The sequence below is a fragment of the Rissa tridactyla genome, chromosome 4 (genome assembly GCF_028500815.1).
Source record: "Rissa tridactyla isolate bRisTri1 chromosome 4, bRisTri1.patW.cur.20221130, whole genome shotgun sequence".
NCBI classification, from domain to species: Eukaryota; Metazoa; Chordata; class Aves; order Charadriiformes; family Laridae; genus Rissa; species Rissa tridactyla.
The window spans coordinates 26853645-26875659 of NC_071469.1; the positions used below are offsets into that span (position 1 = coordinate 26853645).

The 22015-nt window shown below is 39.3% G+C and overlaps 1 protein-coding gene across 2 annotated transcripts in view; it reads right to left on the reverse strand.

Moving 5' to 3' along the window:
* LOC128909113 (neurexin-3-beta) overlaps positions 1-22015 on the reverse strand; it is a 386021-nt gene that overhangs the window by 249069 nt on the left and 114937 nt on the right. For both annotated transcript variants that reach the window (XM_054200358.1, XM_054200357.1), the window contains exon 2: positions 19230-19411. In XM_054200358.1, coding sequence (XP_054056333.1) covers positions 19230-19411 — 182 coding nt within the window. The remainder of the gene's footprint in view (positions 1-19229; positions 19412-22015) is intronic.

A 22015-nucleotide genomic window follows, 5' to 3' on the forward strand; every position in this document is an offset into this window, starting at 1 on the left:
ATAGGCTTTTCTGATCTCCATTCCATGGGGTTTTATCTTTAAACATAACAGAGGTTTATTTATACCAATATAATAAAATATAACAACAGAGTTGTTTTTAAACAAACACAGAAACAGCCCAGTAAGACTAAATGACAGATGGCACAGCAATTACTACTTCTTTTGTCCTCAATTTCAATGGAGCCTAGTGAGCAACAACCCAAGTTGGCAGTAGACCTTGAACTTCTCTGCCTTTTCATGTGTGTGTGCACACTGGGGTTGGAATAGGGGTCTTATCTCTTAAATATCAGTCTGAAACTGGCGTGTAAACTGATCATACATGTTTTGAGGTATACTGTCCTCAGCAGAAGAGCGCAAAGTACCAGTGAGGAAGAATGTGTTTCCATGCAATGCTCTGCCTCAGGCTGGACACGGGGACTTAATTGAAAGGTTTGTGCACCCCAGCCCCCCTCACGTTGCATACATGGCTCTTCCATAAGAGGGTTCCAGAACCAGTAAATATCCTCCCTTCTATCATTTACACAACTGCTGTGGCATTACAGATAGACTGAACCAAAAAACTGATATAATACAAGTGTATGTAATGAAGTTGGCACACAACAGTGAATTTTAAACAGAGCTTTTCTCTGTCTCCCAGTAGTGTGGTAGCCTGCTCTGGAGTTCCCAGCACATCACTTCATATTTCATTTTGATAGTTCAGTGTATCCCAGCCTGAGTGCTTGACCTGAAAATGTAGACATGTTTCAGATGAAACAGAAGGTTAATTACAAAGGCTGAAGCCATTAATGAAGGCTATCAATTATTAATCAGTTGGTCCACTATTCTCTTTTCCCATATCGAGAAGAATTTATAAGCCAGTGACAGGTTTTTAGGGCTGATGACATCTCTTAACAACTCTATTACTCTGGTTGTATGATTAGACCCCACAAGCAAAGTTGGAAAACATCAAATACATTTTTAGACAGGAGACATCTACAGAAAAATTCAAGGTGATGGAAGACAGAAGATGAAACTACTTCACACCACCAAAACCTTTCTGGCCACTGCATTGCAGTGGGCTCTGGTCTTGCATCTGAGTCACTGAGTGCTGCTGGTAATGAAGCACTGAACCATGGGGCACAGAAGGTTTTTATGTAGGATTTGCATTGTTTATAAAGAAAAGTTACAGCAACACCTGATAAATTTTAAAGTAAATATATCAGGCAAAGCAACATATGCATCCTAAGACAGTAGAGGACCTGCCAGGTGTTTGCCACAGACAGGTATTTTTGAATAATCATTGACAACTTTTAAGGATGTCAGAATACTAGCAGGGAAAATTATCCTCAGAAAAGGAAAGCACAGCTCCTGTTAATTGTCTTTATATATATGAAATTTATTTTCTTTGCAAAATAAATCCATCATTGAAGAAAAATGTTTAATTAAGAAGTATTAATAGAAACATGCCTTTTCAACAATTTATATTAAGATTTTATTACCACATTAAAAATGAAAGCCTACTCAGTTGTGAAATCATCACTTATACAAAGTAGTAAAATCCTCATCACTTGTTAACTGTAGAGGAAGGGAAAAAGTCTTGGGAAATGCAACACAGAATCTATCTGGAGAGGAAATAATGATTATCTTGGTCTTTTCCTACTCCAGCATTCTTCGTTACTGCTAGAAGCACAGTATATTTCAGTTGCAATTTTTCAAAACTTCAAGATGCTTTTAAATCTTATTTGGGTTACTATTCGCAGCACTGTAATTAAATTTTAATGTGTAACTGATGTTATATAACATCAGATACCATAGTAGCCATTTTCCAATAAACCTGTAGATGATATCGTCATGAACTGGCAAAATGACAACATATTCTCTCCCCCCGAGGTCACTTAAAAAATAGTCTAAGCCTACCTAATCAAAAAACCCTATTGTATGGGCACTATTTATCTTTCTACTTCTGATAAATTTCTATTCCTTTTTACATCAGAAATCTAGAGAACAAACTTTATCTTTAATAATACTCTGCATGTTCTAATCTTCAGCATTTATCCTCAGGAGACAACTTTCCCTGAGGTAACTCCACTGCTTGATTGTTCAGTGTAGCCTGTAGACCACTGTCCAAGGCAAAGGCTTAGAGAAGTTTTACAGAAGATATCCAACCATCACATTAATCTTATATCCCCTTTTATCCTACATTCCACTTTGAATAAGTTATTGCTTGCAGATACTTTTCTGCTGACCTTTGGGACTGTTTTACACCTTAATTCTGCTTCACATAAAGTTTAAGGAAGGTCTGGACCATTTTAGGTATTAACTTGCACCTCCTTCATCTATACTAATTTATACTTTTCCTCAATTTGGCACCCTTCAATGATGCCATGAGTCATGTCAATGAGCTCCCAAGGTTTGAAGGAATCCCCCAGCACTCCAAATCTGGGGACAGAAACTGAAAATATGGTTGCACATGCAGTTCTAGAAAGATTACACTACATTCAGAAACATGGACTAACAAGGCCAGGCTGGATGAGGCTTTGAGCAGCCTGGTCTAGTGGGAGGTGTCCCTGCCCATTGCAGGGGGGTTGGAACTAGGTGGTCTTTAAGGTCCCTACCAACCCGAACCATTCTGTGATTCTATGATATGGTATGCTTCCTCATGCTGGTCTTATCCACACTGAGGTAATTCTGTCAGTCAAACACAAAGGATATAAGTAACAGAGAAATCTAACAACAAAAACTACCAAGGTTGTTAGTAAGACATTATCGTTACAAACCTTCAGACCTAATATTGATCTCAGGAAAAATTCTCAAAAGAATAGTCTGTTTCTATCAAGAATAATCAAAGCACTTTCAGAAAAGTCAGACAACAGAGCTGTTTATATTAGTACAATAAAGCACCCTTTTACCTTCAAACAGTATTGCTTCCATAATTTAAAAATTAATTCCAGGTCTTTTGAGGGTTTCTGAATTCTTTTAAGCCACTAAATCAGTACAGTTATGTTCCATGGCCTTATTTAAATTTGCTTAAAATCTAAGAGTCAGTTTCCTGTTCATCCTTACAAAGACACATTTCCAAGCACACCATCCATACTCTATTAACAAACAGCTCTGACGTGGGAAGGGAGGCAGGACACGCAGATAATAAGCAGCACCACAAACCCGGACAGCATGAGACACAGTGATGAACCTTTGAAGACTAAGTTTACTGTCTTTAAGGCAGACACATTTAGCTATCTTGACCTATTTCCACCCCCATCTAAAAAAAAAAAAAAAAAAAACCACTTTTAGATTCAAAGCACTTTTACATTCTCCTCCTTTCTGCTGAGGAGAACAGGTGCGAGAAGGCTCATGAGTCAAGATAAAGACAGGCAGATCACTTACCAATTATTGTTGTGGGCAAAACAGACTCAGCTTGGGGAAATTATTTTTTTACCAGTTAATACGTTCTTATTTCTTTACGTATTTGGTTAGTGGGAAATAAACAGACGAACATTAAAACATAAGCAAAATGCCTCTCCTCCCCCTTTCCCTGGCGCAACTTCACTCCTTCACTGCAGACTCCTCTCCTCCCCCTTTCCTACTGCCACAAGTTACACTCAGCCCCCTCAGCGAGGCAACAAATGTGCAAGAAAGGTGGGGATTATGGCCAGTACACAGTAGTTTCTCTCTACTGCTCCTTCCTTCTTATACTGTTCCCCTGCTCTAGTATTTCCAGTCTTCCATGGGCTGCAGCGGATATCAGCTCTGCCATGAAGCACTTCCTCCTTCTCCTCTCACCTTGGTGTTACCTCTACTGTTTACCACCCTTTTCCCCGCCGCTTCCTCTTCTTGGCAGTTTCTGCCCTTTCTTGAACATGCTCTTACAGAGATGCCACCAGCTTGGCTGATGGGCTCAGCTGTGTCCTGCGGTGGTTTTGTAGCCAGCCGAGTCTGGCATGGGACAAGCCCTGGTCTTGTCCCACAGAGGCAACCCCGCAGCTACCACCTTGCCATTTACATCCAAAACATGGTTTTACATAAGTGATATGATACAATCAGATGGCTGCACAGCCCCCTCTCTTGCTTTTCCCAGTGGCATTTAGACAAGCTGCATTCACATCTAAGGATACACCACATTTGCAGCCATTTGCATTATTTTTGCAGATATTTGCCTACTTATACTAGAGTTCGTAATGCTTCCTGTCATCTCTGGACCTAATTGACACGCCCAAGACAGTGCAGTTTGACAGCAAAGTGGACCACAGGCTCGTTAGTCCAGGCAAGGTAAGCCAACAGTCCCAAATTATGCAGGGAGTAATTTTTTTGTTCTCATTTTAAATTAGTGACAAGAACAGCTGTTCTCCCTTTCGCTCTTCCATTTGGCAAAAATATAACTCCAGTGAAGACAGGCAATGCAACTAGGCATCACACTTGATAAAGACAGAAAGCAACAATCCCACCAGAGAACACAGCCCGGCAGATAAACTCATCCTGTCCCATATTTGCCTGGTTTCAGGAATTTATCACCTATTCCACCAGGGAGGAGGCACGAAGAATTTGTTGTAGGTGTACTACTGTCCAAAAATCACATCAACATTAAAAATTAATAACTTTTTAAAAAGCACTGAACAATACCCAGCAGCTAAAGCTTTGACTAGCTTGAATGCATTCTTTGGACCTGTCCTTGCCTGGGTGATACAAGTGACCTGCGTCCAATTCTGGAGCCCCTACTACAAGAAAGATATGGACATGCTGGAACGTGTCCAGAGAAGGGCCACAAGGATGATCAGAGGGCTGGAGCACCTCTCCTATGAGGACAAACTGAGAGAGTTGGGGTTGTTCAGTCCGGAGAAAAGAAGGCTCCGAGGAGACCTTATAGTAGCCTACCAGTATCTGAAGGGGGCCTACAAGAAAGCTGGTGAGGGACTTTTTAGGATGTCGGGTAATGGTAGGACTAGAGGGAATGGATTAAAACTAGAGATGGGACAATTCAGACTGGGCGTTAGGAAGAAGTTCTTCACCATGAGGGTGGTGAGACACTGGAAGAGGTTGCCCAGAGAGGTGGCGGAGGCCCCAGCCCTGGAAGTTTTTAAGGCCAGGCTGGATGGGGCTCTGAGCAACCTGGTCTAGTGGGAGGTGTCCCTGCCCATGGCAGAGGGGTTGGAACTAGATGATCTTTAAGGTTCCTTCCAACCCTAACAATTCTATGACCTCCAAATCCCCAAAACAGTTACTGTTCCAGCAGTTCTGGGAAAGGAGCAACGCAACTCATCCTCCCAGGAAAAGGGTGGCTTTTGACAGAGGAGTGCAAATGTGAAAGGCAAGAAACTTCTGTAAGAAGCTAAATTATTTTTCTCTTTTGGCATCCAAGGAACCAGCAACTATCCAGTCACTATCATCAGTACTGAGTGCAACTTTCATGGGTATCTCCAAATCAGGCACTTCTTTCAGTGAGCACTGGGCAACATGCATAATGAGCCAAATTCTAGCACAGCTTCATGAATGCTAGCGGAGGGATTGTGCAGTCATAATACCCCTATGGAAATCAAAATTTGCCTCAATGATAACACCCATGATATATTTAAGTAATTTAAAAACTAGAATTTGCCACTTTTGCTCAAGACCATGTTTATTCGAACAAGAAAGCACTGAGAATCAGGCACCACGTACATCTCACTGTAGCAATATCAAGAAGTCTACTGGATTATCATCACTTTGGTCACAATGATGTATGTCAGATTAAGACCAGGAGTTATGCGGAGAATAATGAAACAATCATGCAATATGTAAATGAATTGGGCAAAAGAGCTCACATTCCTCCTTTTGCCTATTTCTAAATTTTAAAAGGCAAAATACTCCTTCTTTGTGCCTCTATAAAGCTCTCATTTCCTAGGTATTACTTCTTTTCACGGCCAGTTTTGTAACCTAAGTTTTTCATTAAGGAAATTAAATGAGTCTGCTAGCAAATAGCTCTTGTGAGAGAAGTGGAATAGGAGTAGGGCAAGCAGGAAATGCATTGTGCAGCTGATCAAGGGATGCTAAGGATGGCCAAAGTAGATCAATATTGGGTGCACCACTTCAAAATCATGTGCAACAAGGTATTACCCTCTGTCTCCAAAGAGCAGCGATCATCCTTCAGTGCAGCTGCTCACATTACAAGTGATGTCTTTTCAATTATCTCAAAGGCCAGATTTACCATGCTCTATTCACAAGTTCACAAGCCCATTAATAACCATCTTGGGAATCACTGCAAGGCTCCAGAATACATATCACATGATGTCCTCTCTGATACAGGTTATATAAACGGATCCAACATGTCATCTAATATGTCAAAATGCTTATTTCCTAGACTGATAATAGGAAACCAAGGACAGCCCCTCTCCCTTCTAATCCAGCATTATCATTTAATACCAGCTGCCACTGCAAGCTGGAAAAATATCAGTGCTCAGAGAAAAGAATTACATACACAAAGTGTTGAAGTTATAATGAAGAACAACAAATTGGATGGGAACTTAAAGCCTTTGGTTGACAAAGTGGCCTTTAAACTGATCACACTACTGCTGAAAAGGATTTGGAAACAAATGTGATTGGATGACATCTGTGTACAGATGCACTGAGTGAGGTCTACACAGCCAACCGAGCTCAGAAGCAAACACAAGGCACAAAGATACCCAACGAAGCTTGCAAAGACCCATCTTGGGTCTACAACAAAGTAGCAATGCTTATCTAGTGTTGCAGCTGAGTGAATAAATCCTCCTGAACACAGCTGAACATTCAGGTGCAGAAGCAGTGAAATCTGCCTGCAGCTGCAACTTGTGGACTTGTATGTGTTTGAATTTGCATTAGCCCTGGGATACCTTTCATGATGCCCCATTGCGCTACTCAGATAGCCCAGAAGAAGAGCCTGGAGGGATTGAGGGGGAGTTGCTGACACTAAGCACAGGTAACACTACCTCTGTAAAGGCAGCGGGCAGGTAAACATCAAAACCAGAAAGGAGCTGAAGGACAATATTGGCACAAAACAAATGGAGGTTAAACTGACATACACGAATACACATAGATGGGAAAATAAGTTAAACTTTAAAATTGTGCTCCTCTACTAAGAGCCAGCAACTCAGAAAACATCATCCATTTGTGAAGCTCCAAAACTAAACAATGTTTTTTTCCCCCATCAAAAAGCCAGCACATGTTTGTTACACAGGAAACATTTAACACATCCCAGGAAAATCCTTTCCATGTAACAGAACAATGAACTAAAATTCCTCTTGTAAAACCCTCCTGAAACTGTAAGGGTGCAGAATCAAGTCTTAGTGGTGATTGAGGGCAGAAGTTCTGTAAAACTTACCTGCTGAAAAGTGCTGACAGTCCCACACTCCCCAGGATGCTGGATGTTGCAGAGTCCAAGCTTACAAACTCAACATGATCAGACTTCCTTCTTGAAATGACTCATCCTGCCCCAATTCTTCAGTACACTTGTACACCACCACCCAGAAAAGAGCACCCAAGGGGAACCTCTACCTCTCCCTTGACACCCCCATAGCTGCATAGCTTAATTACCTTTCAGCAAGTTCCAGGTTGTTTCCACGTATTGCCTGGTTCATTATATAAGCAGATCCAGTCACTACTACTAGAATGCCATATTAACCTCTGTGTTCTGTTACGGAGATACATTTACTTCAGCCTGCAATGCTGCAGTATGTGTTGCCCGCTTAAATGATGCCAAAAGATCATTGCCCATTGAGGGCCCAGTCTCTCTAAATACATTTGGGATACAATATACTATCTACAAAAGGATAACCTGCAGATAACTAGAATGTTTGTAAAAACTGTTTTAGCGATACAACCAAAGACAGACTAGATCCTTTTCCCTTAAACGAGTGGGAAATGCCTGCAAAGTTAGAGGACCTCATTCCGATTGCTAGTTAAAACAGTATACTAGAAGTACGACTTAGTTCCCTGAAGAACTGATTAATCCCACCTTCTCTTTAAGGCTGAGCAGCATCATACTAAAGGGTTTTACACGATCCAAAACCTGAAATTCTGTATGTGTTACTGGGTTTCAGATGAGATTGTCTAAAAATAATAGAATAAGAGAGACATGATAAGATAGCAAAGGAAGCCTGAGTCAATATAAGATACTTTTCGTTGTCATGCCTAATGATTTCTATTACCCAGCTTCCAGAAACTGCACTCCTGACATCAGTAATTGACAAGAATAAAGAATAAGCTAAAACAGGGACTGTGTGCACCGAAAGTAAATTTGGACAGCCAGAGCGAGTCATATACTTGGTTATCAGGTGTAGACAAAAACATGTTCAGCTGATGCCTTACACTGGCCCAAATTAACCCAGTTATATGAGGCAGCCAGTCTCTTTCTGTAGGCTGCAAATTGCTTAAACAAAGCACCAGGAATTTAAATGCAGCAGAAAAAAAAGACATGCCAAGATATTTAAGAGAACTTTCACACTACATAAGCTTTACTTCAACTAGGTTTCAGACTGCGTGTTTTCAGTCTCCCCCATCCCACTTCTTTTACATAAGAAGATGGAAGACGAAAATGCCTGTAACACGTATTTAACATAAAAGCCTTTCAAATCAGCAGGAAGCCTTCAGTTCAATCGTGCTTTATGTACTGAAAGGTTAACTAACGGGAGAGGCTTATTAGCACAAATAATACTACCTCAGCCTGAGATCCCAACAACATACAAGCTAAGTTCATTCAGGCCCCATCAGCATTTAAATGGAGAGAAAAAACAGACAGCAACAAAAACACCACATACCACCTGCTGCTATAAAATCAGTCCTCAGATGTTGTGGGCAACAGCAGACGCTGTGGGCAATAGCAGCTTTCCAAGGGCACTACCCTCACCCCAGCTGTTGGTATTGAACCACTCCCTCAGGATGGAGAAGGAAGCGCTGTGAAGCCTTCTGATTTAAGAAAAAATGAACATTCAGAGCCAGCCAGCTCCAGTTCGGAGGCTATAGCTCTAGGTGCATCATTTAATCTCTAATGCTTCCATTTTCTCATTCTACAAGGATGCTCACGTGTACCTTTCGAAGAGGTACTGGGATGTATTATGATTGTATAGATGATTTAAAACGAAATGCATGTATACGTTTTAGGCATCATAGCAACTATTAAGGTAGTTTTTCTGATTAAGAACTGTGCTGCTTTCTTGAAAAATCATGGTCAGAGAAACTCATAAGAACTTGGATGTTAAGACTTCTAGACAAACTCCAGCTTAGTGCAATTTCTCCTCAAAATTGTCTCTGCAGTGTCCTAGTAGAATGGAAAAAGCAGAATTTTCTTTCATTTCCTATGTAAAAATGTGCAGGATTAGTCTTATGTTCTCTAGAATAGCTGATTTTCATCCCAGAACCAGCTGCCTATCAGTGATCGAGTTATCTTCTCCCTGCACTGGATTTTGAAATCCTCTAAAATTGAAGTCATAGCACAAACAATGTGTAACGTTGTTTGAATTAGATCAAGTTTATGTTTTGCTAGTAAGACTCAACAACATGTTCCTGTTTAAGATGTTCTTCCTAGAGGCTTAATAGGGAAACAATTAATTTCGCTGTAGCTGATGTTGTACCAAAGAGTTGTTAACCTTTGATGAGAAGGTTACATCAGATACCAAGCCAAGGGTAAATTAAACTGACAATTGCCCTTGTTAATTGCTTCTGAGTAGTACTCAGTATGTTTGAATGTGCAGTGAGTTGTTATCATACCCTGCTGCTATCCATTAACATGAAGATGAAGAATTTTATTTTACTTTTTGATGCAACCATAGAGAAGGCAATAAAGGCTTTAATTACAAACAGATTTAATTTAGAATCTATTAGTGCAATTTATCCAAGCATATAGAAGTAAGACGGGTTGGTCTGAACAAGCGTGTAAGTTTAATGTTTTCTGTAAAAGACAAATATATATATTGCCAACCATTACTATATAGTCTACAAATATAAAAGATTTTATCCTGTTTCAGAATGAACACTAAAAAAACCTCATGCTTATCTCCTTCAGGTCTTGCATATTTCTAGAAAAGAACTTAATTGGAGATTGTTTGTGTTTCTTTCTTTGACCCAGCTAGAAAAAAACCTCACGCTGCTTCACTCCTTTGTATGTAAGACTTAGAAGAAAAACATTAAGAAGCCAAATCTCAATTTTCTCAGCATCAAAAAACATCCCCGTATTTCCTGGTTTACTCACTTACTGACAAGACTGTGTGACAAAATGTGAAAATCCCAATTATTAGTTCTGAAAAACTAAGAGGAAGTACTGCAAAACAATAAAGGCAATTCAGATCAAGTTTTACTGAAATTATGATATATATATATATATATAGTCCTAGATGACACATTCTACATAAACATTATAGTCACAGGAGAGAGTAAAATAAATATTAAGCCAAACACAGTATTTGTTTATACAGTGTACAAGAACAAGCAATAACGTAACATTTATTGCCATACAGGATCTTTGGATAGATACTGGGAGATATGCTGAGATTTGATCATTTAACACCTAATAGCAATTCGTAGAACCACAACAAATCCTAAGACAAACCTTCACAAATTAAACAAGTTTCAAACTTCAGAATGTAATTTTAAACAGAGACTATATATTTAGGGATGACTCTCTCACATAAGCAAGTCCATTAAGATTTTTGCTTCTTATTAGGAGAATAATTTTTATTTCTGCACTTACCCAGTATTACTAGGGTCTGACTTTGCAAGACGTACAAGGTTAAAATGGGCAAGTGTGTATTCTGAAAAAGATGCTGTTAATTCCATCCACTATACCATACCATGATCTTATCAGTAGAAGTCTGCTTCCTTGATGAAGCAGAAAAGCTCTCTCTTTTAATGGTAAATCAGCAGAGGTAGTAAGTATATTTAGTTACTTTTATCTCTAAGCCAGGTTTCTCAAAATTACCCATCTAACTTCCCATTGATTCTTCCTTCATCTCCTCCAATTCTTAATTTTCGCTCTCCTTTGTCCAGCTGAACTCAGCTGTTTTGCAGAGCCAAAGCCCCAAGACCATTTTCAGACTTGTGACTCTGATCAGGCTAACTCATGGTCCAACTGGCAATTTTACCATTCATGCTAACATTGCCCTACCAGCTCTTTCTTCCATATCTCTAATCAGCTTCGCAACCTTCAGTAACAACAGCAAGAGCACTAGGATCTATGCACAAACTGTAGCTGAGTGAGGATTTAATGTATGCCTCTATCAAAGCACTGAGCTTACACGCTGCCTGAATGGAGCTAGGGATCTAAAATCCATCTTCTTTAGCCACAGGACATCAGTGGGCTATTTCCTGCACTGTTGCATTCAGCTACGTACGTTCATTCATACACCTGGTACAGCCACTGGCAACAAAGCAGGGACTGAAGCTCAACAGGTCATTGAGGTAACTTGATGAGCCATTGTGCCAAATTGTGCCAGTCATAAACAGGCATGCTAGCGTGAGAAACTCCTTAACCTTCAAAAGTTTAGTTTCAACTCATGATCTCCCACGACAGATTCTTTCCTGAGAGTTAGTAAAAAAAAAATAGATGGGCCATTCCTATGCCTAATGTGAAATAGATCAAATATATTAAAAAGGTATTTTTAAACCCCTTTTTCAAAATAAAAACAGAAGTAACAATAACATGTTTTACAGCTGTCTTGAAAACTGAAGGTCCATTTTCTTTCCTAAAATTATTTTTCCTTTACTAATTCTTCTGTGCTCTAGCGAACAATAAATTCAGCATGCACAAACACATGGGACTTCATAGACCCAAAGAGTTTAGAAAAGGACAGCAAGAAAATGAGGGCATTTTGGGACACGATCCTTGAGTGTTTAAATAGAACACTTCAATTAAAAAAAAAAATAAAAAAAATCAGGAGTTTTGGCAATTTTACACCAGCTGACAGAACAGCCACTGATGTACATACCTGAAATTTGAGGCTCCTTCAGATGTAGCCTCCCACAAGCAAAATAATGATGCTGAAGTCTTATATGATCGCTATGATTTTTTATTCTATAAACCTGACATAACTGGCAAGCAGTTATCTTATGCTCCATTTTCTGTGTGGACGATCTGCATATAGTAGCCTCTTTCTGCATTAAGTATTTTCAAAGTGCTTGGTCAGGAACAGAGGCCCTCTTCCAGGTAAAGATGATGCATGATGGGTTGACCCTGGCCAGTAACTAAGCACCAACCCAGCTCCTCATTCATTCACACCCCCCCTCAGTGGGATAGGGGAGAAAAATCAGCAGGGCAAAAGTGAGAAAACTTGTTGATTGAGATAAAGACACTTTAATAAGTTAAGGAAAGCCTCATTACTTCCCATTGGCAGGCAGATGTTGAGCCATTTCCCGGCAAGGGGGGGCCTCAGCACACATAACAGCCATAACCACCAGCATCCCCTCTTTCTTCCCCTGCATTTTTATTGCAAAGCACAACATTTTATGGTATGGAACGTCCCTTTGGTCAATTTGGGTTAGCTGTCCTGGCTGTGTTCCTTTCTAAATTCTTTTGCATACCCAGCCTACTCACGGACTTCTGAATTTATTGCGGTTAGTCTTTTAACTTCCAAGTTAGCCTACAGGGTAATTTTACCATCCCCAGTCAAATATCTTCAATAATAAATCACACACACAAAAGATGTCATGACAGACAGGAAAAAAAGCCAGTTGTAATATATATGAAGTACCAAGAAATTAATCCCTACAGCATGCACCACACCTTGCTACACAGAGACAGCAAATGGATTTGCAGCTCTCAGTGGAACGCCTGTTATTCCTTTGGATAGGCTTTTTGTCAAGGAATCACCTTTGTTATCCATACTACCAATACCTCGGTTTTCTGCTCACTTTCTTAGCTTTTGGTATTTAAATTACACATTAATCTTATTATTTTTTTTTTTAAGCTATTTCCCCCCTTGTCCAGAGAAGCCACAATTTTGGGCAGTTTTCTGTCCTCTTGCAAACAGATTCAAGCAATCTAAAAATTTACCAGTCATCATCTAGAAATTACTTTTCTATCTAAGGAAAAGTAGCAACTGACTGTATGCGTGCTGTTAATCTGCTTCAATGTTGATTAACACAGATGCACTTAAATCATCTTCTTGTGATCAACATAAAGAAATGGAGTGCAATTAAGATGCAAGCCTCAGCTGAAGATGACTGCCACCCTAAGCAAAAAGCAAGATGTGACTTACAACTCACATTTATTAATATAAATAATTATAGAAAGGAGGTAAACACTTGTGATGTGCTCTGTGTGGTCTTCAGAACCCATCTGCAATGCAGTAGCTCAATGTCTGTTAGAGAGTGTCCTAAGTTACCCACTGTTGCTAGGGGACAGTACTGCCACCCCAATCCTTTTGGTGCCAGCACTCCATCTGGCCCACACAGCTAAACGGAAACCTGCTCCATTGCACACAGTGGAGGTTCTGCTGGGGACATAAGTTACTTTTTAAGGTACTGCAGTGTACACATATATGTCACATCTTATATGAGGACTATCTTGCCAATCCCCAGTTACTTTAAATAACAGGCAAACTGAGTTAGGTTAAAAGTCAGTCATAACTTCGAGAACTCAAAAAACACAGCTACAGATGTTTATAAAAGATATACATGAGGAAATGAAAGAGAGAATCTTCTGAATCTTCATATACTAACACTATGTCAGAAAAGTTCTCCCACTCCCTCATTCAGCTCACTTGCCGTCTTGCCTGGTACGTTAGCAATCATGGCTTCAAGTTTTCACACGTATGTTAATCCTCAGGTTGCACCTATTGAAGACAATATATTCAGAAGTCTCTGCCAGAGAACCTATCCCTAACAGAAAGCTACATTCAGATAGTTTTTATATGTTAATAACTACAGGAGTCCTGAGGAGTACTCCCTCGGGTAGGTTGCTAGATTTCTTCTTCCTGGAAAATGTCTTTAGACAGTTTGTTCTTCTATACCTTCTAAGGATCCAGACTATATTGTCTTCTGCTTGAAACTTCATCCTAATTCCTTCCTTTCACGAGTAGGCAGTCTAGCCACTCTCATTCATTAATTGTTCACTCCTCAGCTAAATGTGTTACAGGAGATGTTGCCTCCTATAGCCAGCCAGTGAACAACTTCCTACCTCAACAAAGAAGCCTCTGCCCCACTTCACCTTTTGGTGATCCACTGGCATGCTTCACCATAAAGAATCTTTCACTGAATACATATTCCATACCAATCTGTAGGGATTCATAATTTGTATAAATGTAATTAGAATAAACGTACACAGAAACGTACACAAACTCAAAGACTTACTTTATACCAGTTAAAAGCCTGGAAAGGCAAGAATAATAGCACTATTCTGAATCAATGCACGTCAATGGAAAAAAGACCAAGATACGGTAGAGTGAAATGATTTGTATTCACAAAAATTAAACTTGAACAAACTAAGAATTTTATACAAGAATAAAAAAAAGGAGGTCTAACGTGGTGAAAAACACACTTTAAGAGAAAACTGTAACTATGAAGACAGTAAAGGCAGCTAAAAAAAGCAGAACATGAGACAGGAGAATGAAATAGATCCCTCAGTTTTTTTCCATGGTGTATAGCCTCTGTAGATACACTGTGCAAAACGGAACAGTTTGAAGGAAACCCTCCCATTTCTATTTTCTTGTGTATAAAATGTTACCCTTGTAATGCCCACTTCAAATTCGGCCTAAGAAAGGCTGAAATATTTTGCATCAAGATGATTTTGGTTATAGAAAAGTAAAATGCAAACTCCATTTATTATCTCAGTCCAACCCTTAAGATATTCAGTTCACTCTCCCTCTGTGGTTATCCTTCTCCTGATTTAAATGCTTCTACTTCTTCACTCTGCTCAGATGACGTGGCACTGCAGTTTTGAAGGAATCTCCAGGAGATTCTCTGTACAGAGGAGCCAGAGTTGTCTCTACAACCACAAAAACCAAACACAGACTTTGGCCAATCACAGGATAACTTAATAATTGTGGTAGAACATACGCACACATCTTCTTCCATTTATACTCATTTTCATTTAGCGATGCCACCTCTAACTCAGGGAAGACTTTCTTATACTTATCATTTAAGAATCTGAATGTTCTATATCTAATTCTGCAGCCTTCAGTTGCAGCCTGGTGTTAAGTGATGGATCCCCATTAGTTTGGGACTACTTAAGCAAAACTCACGCCAAAATCACTAGCATTTTTGCCCAAGGCTAGAGTTTACTTTTTACCAGCAATTCAGAAACTAGACTAGTCTCTCAACACTATTCTGAAAAGCCAGAGGTGAGACGACAGTTTACAATATACAGCAAAATGAAAGACTGCGGAATAAATCAGCAGTGCACTTGGAGGGCTATTTCTCTCCATAGTCATCACAAGAATGATATCCATCATCACCTGCAGCTGTCTTCCTCTCCCCATTTGATCTCTAAGAAGATTTTTGCATGTTGTAAATCACAAAATAGGTGTGGTAGTGTAAGGTGAATGAACATACAGAAACATTCAACCACAACTCATACATGTATTTTTTTTAAGCATCCATTGTGGAAGGCAATTTTCTGGTACAGGTGTGGACTCGGTGCTTTGAATGAATTGTCAGGGGCTGGGGGAAAAGAAAAATCTCATAAGGAGGGCTTTGGTGCTATAACACCACTCTCTTTCCATGTGCTACAGTCTATTCACAAAAACACCTCATGCTTCATATACGACATTCATCTTAATGGTATGCCATCCATTTTTGCAGGGCTGCCGGCTTATACTTCATTGTAAATCAGGAGAGAAAATAGTTTCAGAGGCTGTAATTTTTTGTCATATAAAACAGACACCTTAGTCAATAAATTTCCACAATGTCTGAAAGACTGATAATTAAAAAATGAATCCAAACAGAACAACCATAAATTAAACAAGCAAATATGTAACTTCTTAATAAGGTTGGTTTGTGTTTGGTTTTTTTTTCACTTTGAATTTTACAAATAGAAAGAGATTATAAAGAAAACTCCACAACATAAATGATATTCAAAACCCAGGCAAACTATTAAAAAGTCTTAGCAGAGTACAAGTTACTTTTACAATCTTTAAAATAGCATCAGATCTTGATAAACCATAGCCTATACTATGACTTTTGGATTAAATTTTAGTTTAACGATGCCCATTAAAAAACAATGATCACCAAGTAGCTTTTGTCACCTGTTACCACCAACAGAACACCCAGGGAAGTGTGAGAAGGGCAGAATCTAGTACACTGTATCCAAAATAAAGTCTATGACTGGAATATCCAGAAAGGCAAAAAGAGGTCTCCCCAGTATTCATCCAGGAAAATCCCTGCCACTTTTATTATTAAATATAATTCCTCCTTAAAAGTCTAGTTTCTAAATATGCATAACATAAATTACACTAACATTGGTCTTCCCTGTTTTAATGCCTATTTTCTCTTTCTCCTACAATTTGCCTATTAAGTATTTGCATTTTTTGATCTTTATTTTATTAGCAGTTTAATCTGCTTTCATAGCTCTGATCTGCAAATTTATTTTTCCCATATTTCTATTATAATTTGATCCTCGCTGCCTTGTTTTTCTTTACACTTGAAAATGGCCTAATGGAAGAACAAGGTTTTGAAGAAAGGAAGATGGAGACAGTCTTTAAACATGACAGCACAAAGCATGTGGTAGTTTTCAGTCATTTACAAAAGATCTTGGTCTCATGGAAAGCTTGCACGCATTTTGCTAAGTAAGAGGTCCTATATGGTCTTGCATTTTAAATGTCATTTCAAGATGCACCTTTCATTTCTGATTTTGAATTTTTCCAAAATTATCCTGATGTAAGCTCACTTCTGTGACTTTGAACCATAAACCAGAGGTAACAAAGTCTTACAGACATTCAAGAAGCCAATAACACTTTAAAAAGTTCTCTTAAACTTTTCTATTACGTATAACAGCATGAGTCTCAGACTACATCTATCTGAACATTTAGGTAGAGTCAGTGATATATACGATGAACAGCACAACCATACCCAGAAGAGCCCAGCAGCATGCCTTTGCTCCTCATGAATGACTCACAAATCTTCCTAATCCACCCCGACCACAAAAGAACAAGAGAAATTAAAGCTGAACGAGTTCTATATTGGCTGCTAGTGAACATCTGCAGGGATAAAATTGGCCAAACTACACAGGAAGCGGTCAACAGAACTTTAGCATTAATATCAGCCACAATTAATAGCTTTGATTTAGATACCTGAAATAATCTGAAACTAGCATCATGCCATTCAGAGTACTTCAAACAAAATATGTCGTGAGAAAGCAGAAAAACTTTCATTCCTTTCCAAAACTGACTGGTATAAAGTCATGAACATTTTGTTGTTGTTGTTGGTTTTTTTTTTTAAATCAACACTTACACTTCAGGTTCAATTTGTTTGATTTGTTTCAATCTATCCAGCAAAATTGGTTATAATGTTAAAAACGATCACTCATTAAAAAGTTAATTTGGCCTAATTTTTCAGGGCAGAGTTGATAATATTCAAGACCAAGTTATAGAGAAAAACTACGTGCCTTCATCATTAGTGTCAAAGAGATTCATTGTGCAAGTTCTTATCTTAATGCAGGATCAAAACTTCCTTGTTGCCACTTGTGTTCAGTTCCCCTCTTCCTTCCACTGAGTACCACAAAAAGAAGAGCCTGACTTCCATCTTCTCTGTAACACCCCATTAGGGAGCCAAGACCAACAAGATCCCATTTTAAGTTTCTTTATCTAAGACTGAACAAATTCATAATCTCTGCACCTCTGCAAATTCATATCTCTGCACCTCTCCTCACATGGCATACTGATCTCCAGTTAATTGATAGCATTTTTACACATGATGTATTATAACATCTGAAGAACAGACATTCTCTTGTTCCATCATATCCAACCCCTTTTGCTTAATGTGAGTTACAGAATTCCAGCCCATTAGGCTTAGCATTGTTCACTTTTATAAAGTCTTCCAGCGTTCTTTTTGTTTTGTTTTTAAGAAAGCAAGAGAAAGCAATAAAAATATGCCAGGATTTGATCTCACTGTCATTCCAGCATAAAACACAAACTAAGTATTTGGATATATCACAAAAAGAGAGAAACCAGAATTGGTGACAGCCTAATGGCTCAAGGCCATATTTTAGCTCATTCAAATGAATATGAATTCTACAAGAAAATTCAAAATAAAACCACTTAAAGTGCTTGCAATGAGTACTAGCCCTGACCCTTGTTTCAGAACCACCCTGCAATATAGCCAGTGCTTCAACATGGTTCTGAACGTGGCAAATTCCAGCAGCAGATTAAGACCCTCAGTCATTCACATTAGGTCTGTGTTTTGACCCCTTTTGACACGGCATTCCTTGTATTCACTTATATAATGTCAACAGTTCCCCAGCTCATTCAAAACCTGCAATTGGCCCATTCTCCATCCATTGTGAATTAATGTATAAAACACTGGAAATAAATCTGAGCATCAAGTAACATGACCAGCTTCTACCTGTAGTAAACTTCTTGGCTACTTTTTTTTTAAAGAAGAAAATAAAGCAAACAACTCCCCCTCCCCCCAAAGCATCACATAAAATAACAAACTCCGAAAGTTTCCAGTCCTAGTGTTCTCATTCTCTCAAACAGTTCAATTCTCCCTAAAGTCACCTTCATTCAAGTTTCCCTACTTTAATATTTGCTCTCACAAAAAAGTCTATTTTCTTTTTGCAAATTCGTGTTGTGCTAACAACATTTAATTCTTAAGTCTTGCTAAAGCAAGCATCACTTATATCAGCTTGAGGATCTGTTCAGTTCTCACTTAACTTTCTCAGTGAGGAAAAAAACCACCACCGTATCGCTCCATTTCATTCTTTGCCTTCTTAGAATAGTAATACTCTCCTCCATAAATTCAGCTGTATTCAGCACTGTGCATATGCCACAGTAGATTAACACTGCTGCAAAATACTTCTACTCTAACCCCACTGTTATTAAATCTCATAAGGCTTTTTTTTTTTTTTTTTTTTTTTTTTGCTTGGTTTGGTGTCTCCCCCTGCTTTCTTGTGGCACTAGTACACGGTTCCCTGTGCATCCCATTCAGTAATTCTACAAAACCCTAAAGAACTATATAAGGCAGGTTAATTTGATGACTGCTGATGATACATAAAGTGCAGAGTATGACACATACTATTTTACAGTAATAGTTTTCTTCAAATGCACATTCAGTTAACAGAAACCCAGGTCTGGCATAGACATGGGCCTATCTATACTCACTATGTGCAGCTGCAGAAAATCACCAAGCCCAGGGGCACTGTCAATCCGAACGAGAATGCCATCCTTCACTGTTGTGCTGAAGCCCACAGCGAGACGGTCTGTCCTTGTGCTCGGTCTGTCGTTAGCTGGCCAGGTGTACAGGATGAGACCCCCACTCTTCCCAAATATATACGTGGCACCAGCTGCAAAACAAAAAACCAAAGAAAAAAAGTGTTAGTTACCTATTTCATTTATTTATTTATTTGCCAACTCTGGTAATAACGCTAGGACTTCCAAGAGGAATATATGCAAGCATAGTGCTTTCATTAGTTTAAAGGGGTGAAATTAATGCCTCCTGCTAGCCGGGCTACTAATAGCACAAGACGGCTCCAAGAAAATATTTTAAACAGTAGATGATAATCTAAATGTGCATGTATGTAATTCAGAACATCCTCATCTTCCTACACGCATCGTAGCAGGGAAACTACAAACAAACAAGCAATCTTTCTCTTAAGGTACGTATCATTCAAGAAATTTCTTCTGTATACAACATGATGAAGTACATTTTATTAGTTCCTAAATAAAGACAAGTAGCATTTAAGATAAAAATAACTGAATAGCTTATCAAGAATGAATGATTTCATTAGTGCTAATATCCCAGACAATGCGAGATACGACACTACTGTTGGGGAAAAAAAAACAAGCCACACCTGTTTCAGAAGCATGGGATTCAATGGGAATATTTCGCAGCTCTCCTTGAGGCTGGGCTTGTCTTCAGCTGAAGACTATTCACACAGAGTGGGAGACTATCCTTTTCTCAAGACTTCCTAAGAATTTCAGATATCTAATCCACATATTTCCAGCATTGCTCATCTTCACAGTAAACCTGAGAATTTGTTCCTTGACCTTATTTTTAAGGACAACACCAAACCTCTCCAAAGCTGAACACTGTCCTCCCACATTCACGAGGGCCATCTGAGCTGAGCAAGACAGACATACAAGTGAGGAATTATTGTTGCAGACGAAGAAGCTGAGAAGCAGAAGCATTCGGAGTTCACATTCTCACTTGTACTCAACACCCCGAGTTAGAAGCAGGATTTTATAACTCGGTAGTCATAAAATCAGCCCCTAAGCTTCTTGGAAAATATGGTTAAAATTGCTGTCCTAGACCCAAATCTACAGGCAGGACAGGAACAACACTTCCAAATGCTTCAGCCACTTACTGCACCTCATTTTCTGAGCACTATTACAACGGGTCACCTACAGAATAGTAAGCAAAAATAACCAGCTCCCATTACTGCATCAGGGATGAAATATCTGTAAAAAGTACAGGCAATGTACTGGGTACATTTTCCAGTCTGAGTGAAATTACAACTAATGATTTCATATTTTTTTCCCCACCGTATACCAATCAACAACAACAACATACATCAAGCAATCCTGAACAGAATAAATGTAATTAGATACAGAAACAGGTGGGATCATATATGTGTAACTTCTATACTTGCCTACAAAGCTGTGGCTCCACTAAAGCTCTTTATGACCTCAATTCCAAATAAATACTACGTATTAGTAGAAATAATTGATACACTTCACCCTCACTTACGGGGCTTCCTCTAGACATCTCAGCACACATTACCAAAACAGACGTTAAAAACTCAGGCACGCAGAAGGGAAATGATTTGTGAACAGCTGACTCAATGACAGAGTGAAAATGTATTCACGTTTCCTTCCTTCCAGGTCCGTGCATACCCACCAGAATATGCCCAGTAAATTCAAACAAATGTGTCTGAAATCAGGGTTAAGTAGAAAATCTCAATCATAATTCTCACTTAACAAAAGAGCACATTGGCATACTGGAACTGTGCACATATCATTTCAGTTCCAGAAAGATTAATTTTACAGACTGAACTCTATCTCCTCATTCAGCTTTGAACTCAAGATGGAGGGCGCACAACTACTGAAATATATGCATAAAGGGTTTTTGTTTGTCTGTTTAATCACATCCCCAACAGTATCTTTAATCTCTTGGTTAGAGGGCTAGTTACAGATGACGGGGTAGTGAATTATCTATGGCTTCCTCCCATCCACAGGTATATCAGCTGCCCACTATAAACTACATTACAAATATCGACCCTAAGTTTATCAGTTTGTTCTACAAGTTGTGTATACTGCATTACAGACTAGAACTTGAGGCCTCACCTCGAGTACTGTGTTCAGTTCTGGGCCCCATCTGTATAAAAGGGACATAGAAGTGCTGGAGCGTGTCCAGAGGAGAGCTACCAGGCTGGTGAGGGGTCTGGAGACCAGGTCATATGAGGAGAGGCTGAGGGAGCTGGGCATGTTTAGCTTGGAGAAGAGGAGGCTGAGGGGAGACTTCATTGCCCTCTGCAACTACCTGAAAGGAGGTTGTAGGGAGGTGGGTGTTGGCCCCTTCTCCCAGGTGAATAATGACAGGACCAGAGGAAATGGTCTGAAGCTGCGGCAGGGGAGGTTTAGGTTAGATATTAGGAGGAATTACTTTACTGAAAGAGCGATCAGGCACTGGAACAGCCTGCCCAGGGAGGTGGTTGAGTCACCATCCCTAGAGGTATTTAAGAAATGTGTAGATTTGGCACTTCAGGGCATGCTCTAGTGACAGAGATTGTAGGTTGTTTGGTTGTGGGGGTTTTTGGGGGTTTTTTTGGTGTGTGTACGGTTGGACTTGATGATCTCAAAGGTCCTTTCCAACCATGAAGATTCTATGATTCTATAAGGCATAGCATTATGTTAAGAAAAACAAGACGAGTTCCCTCATTGTTGATGGC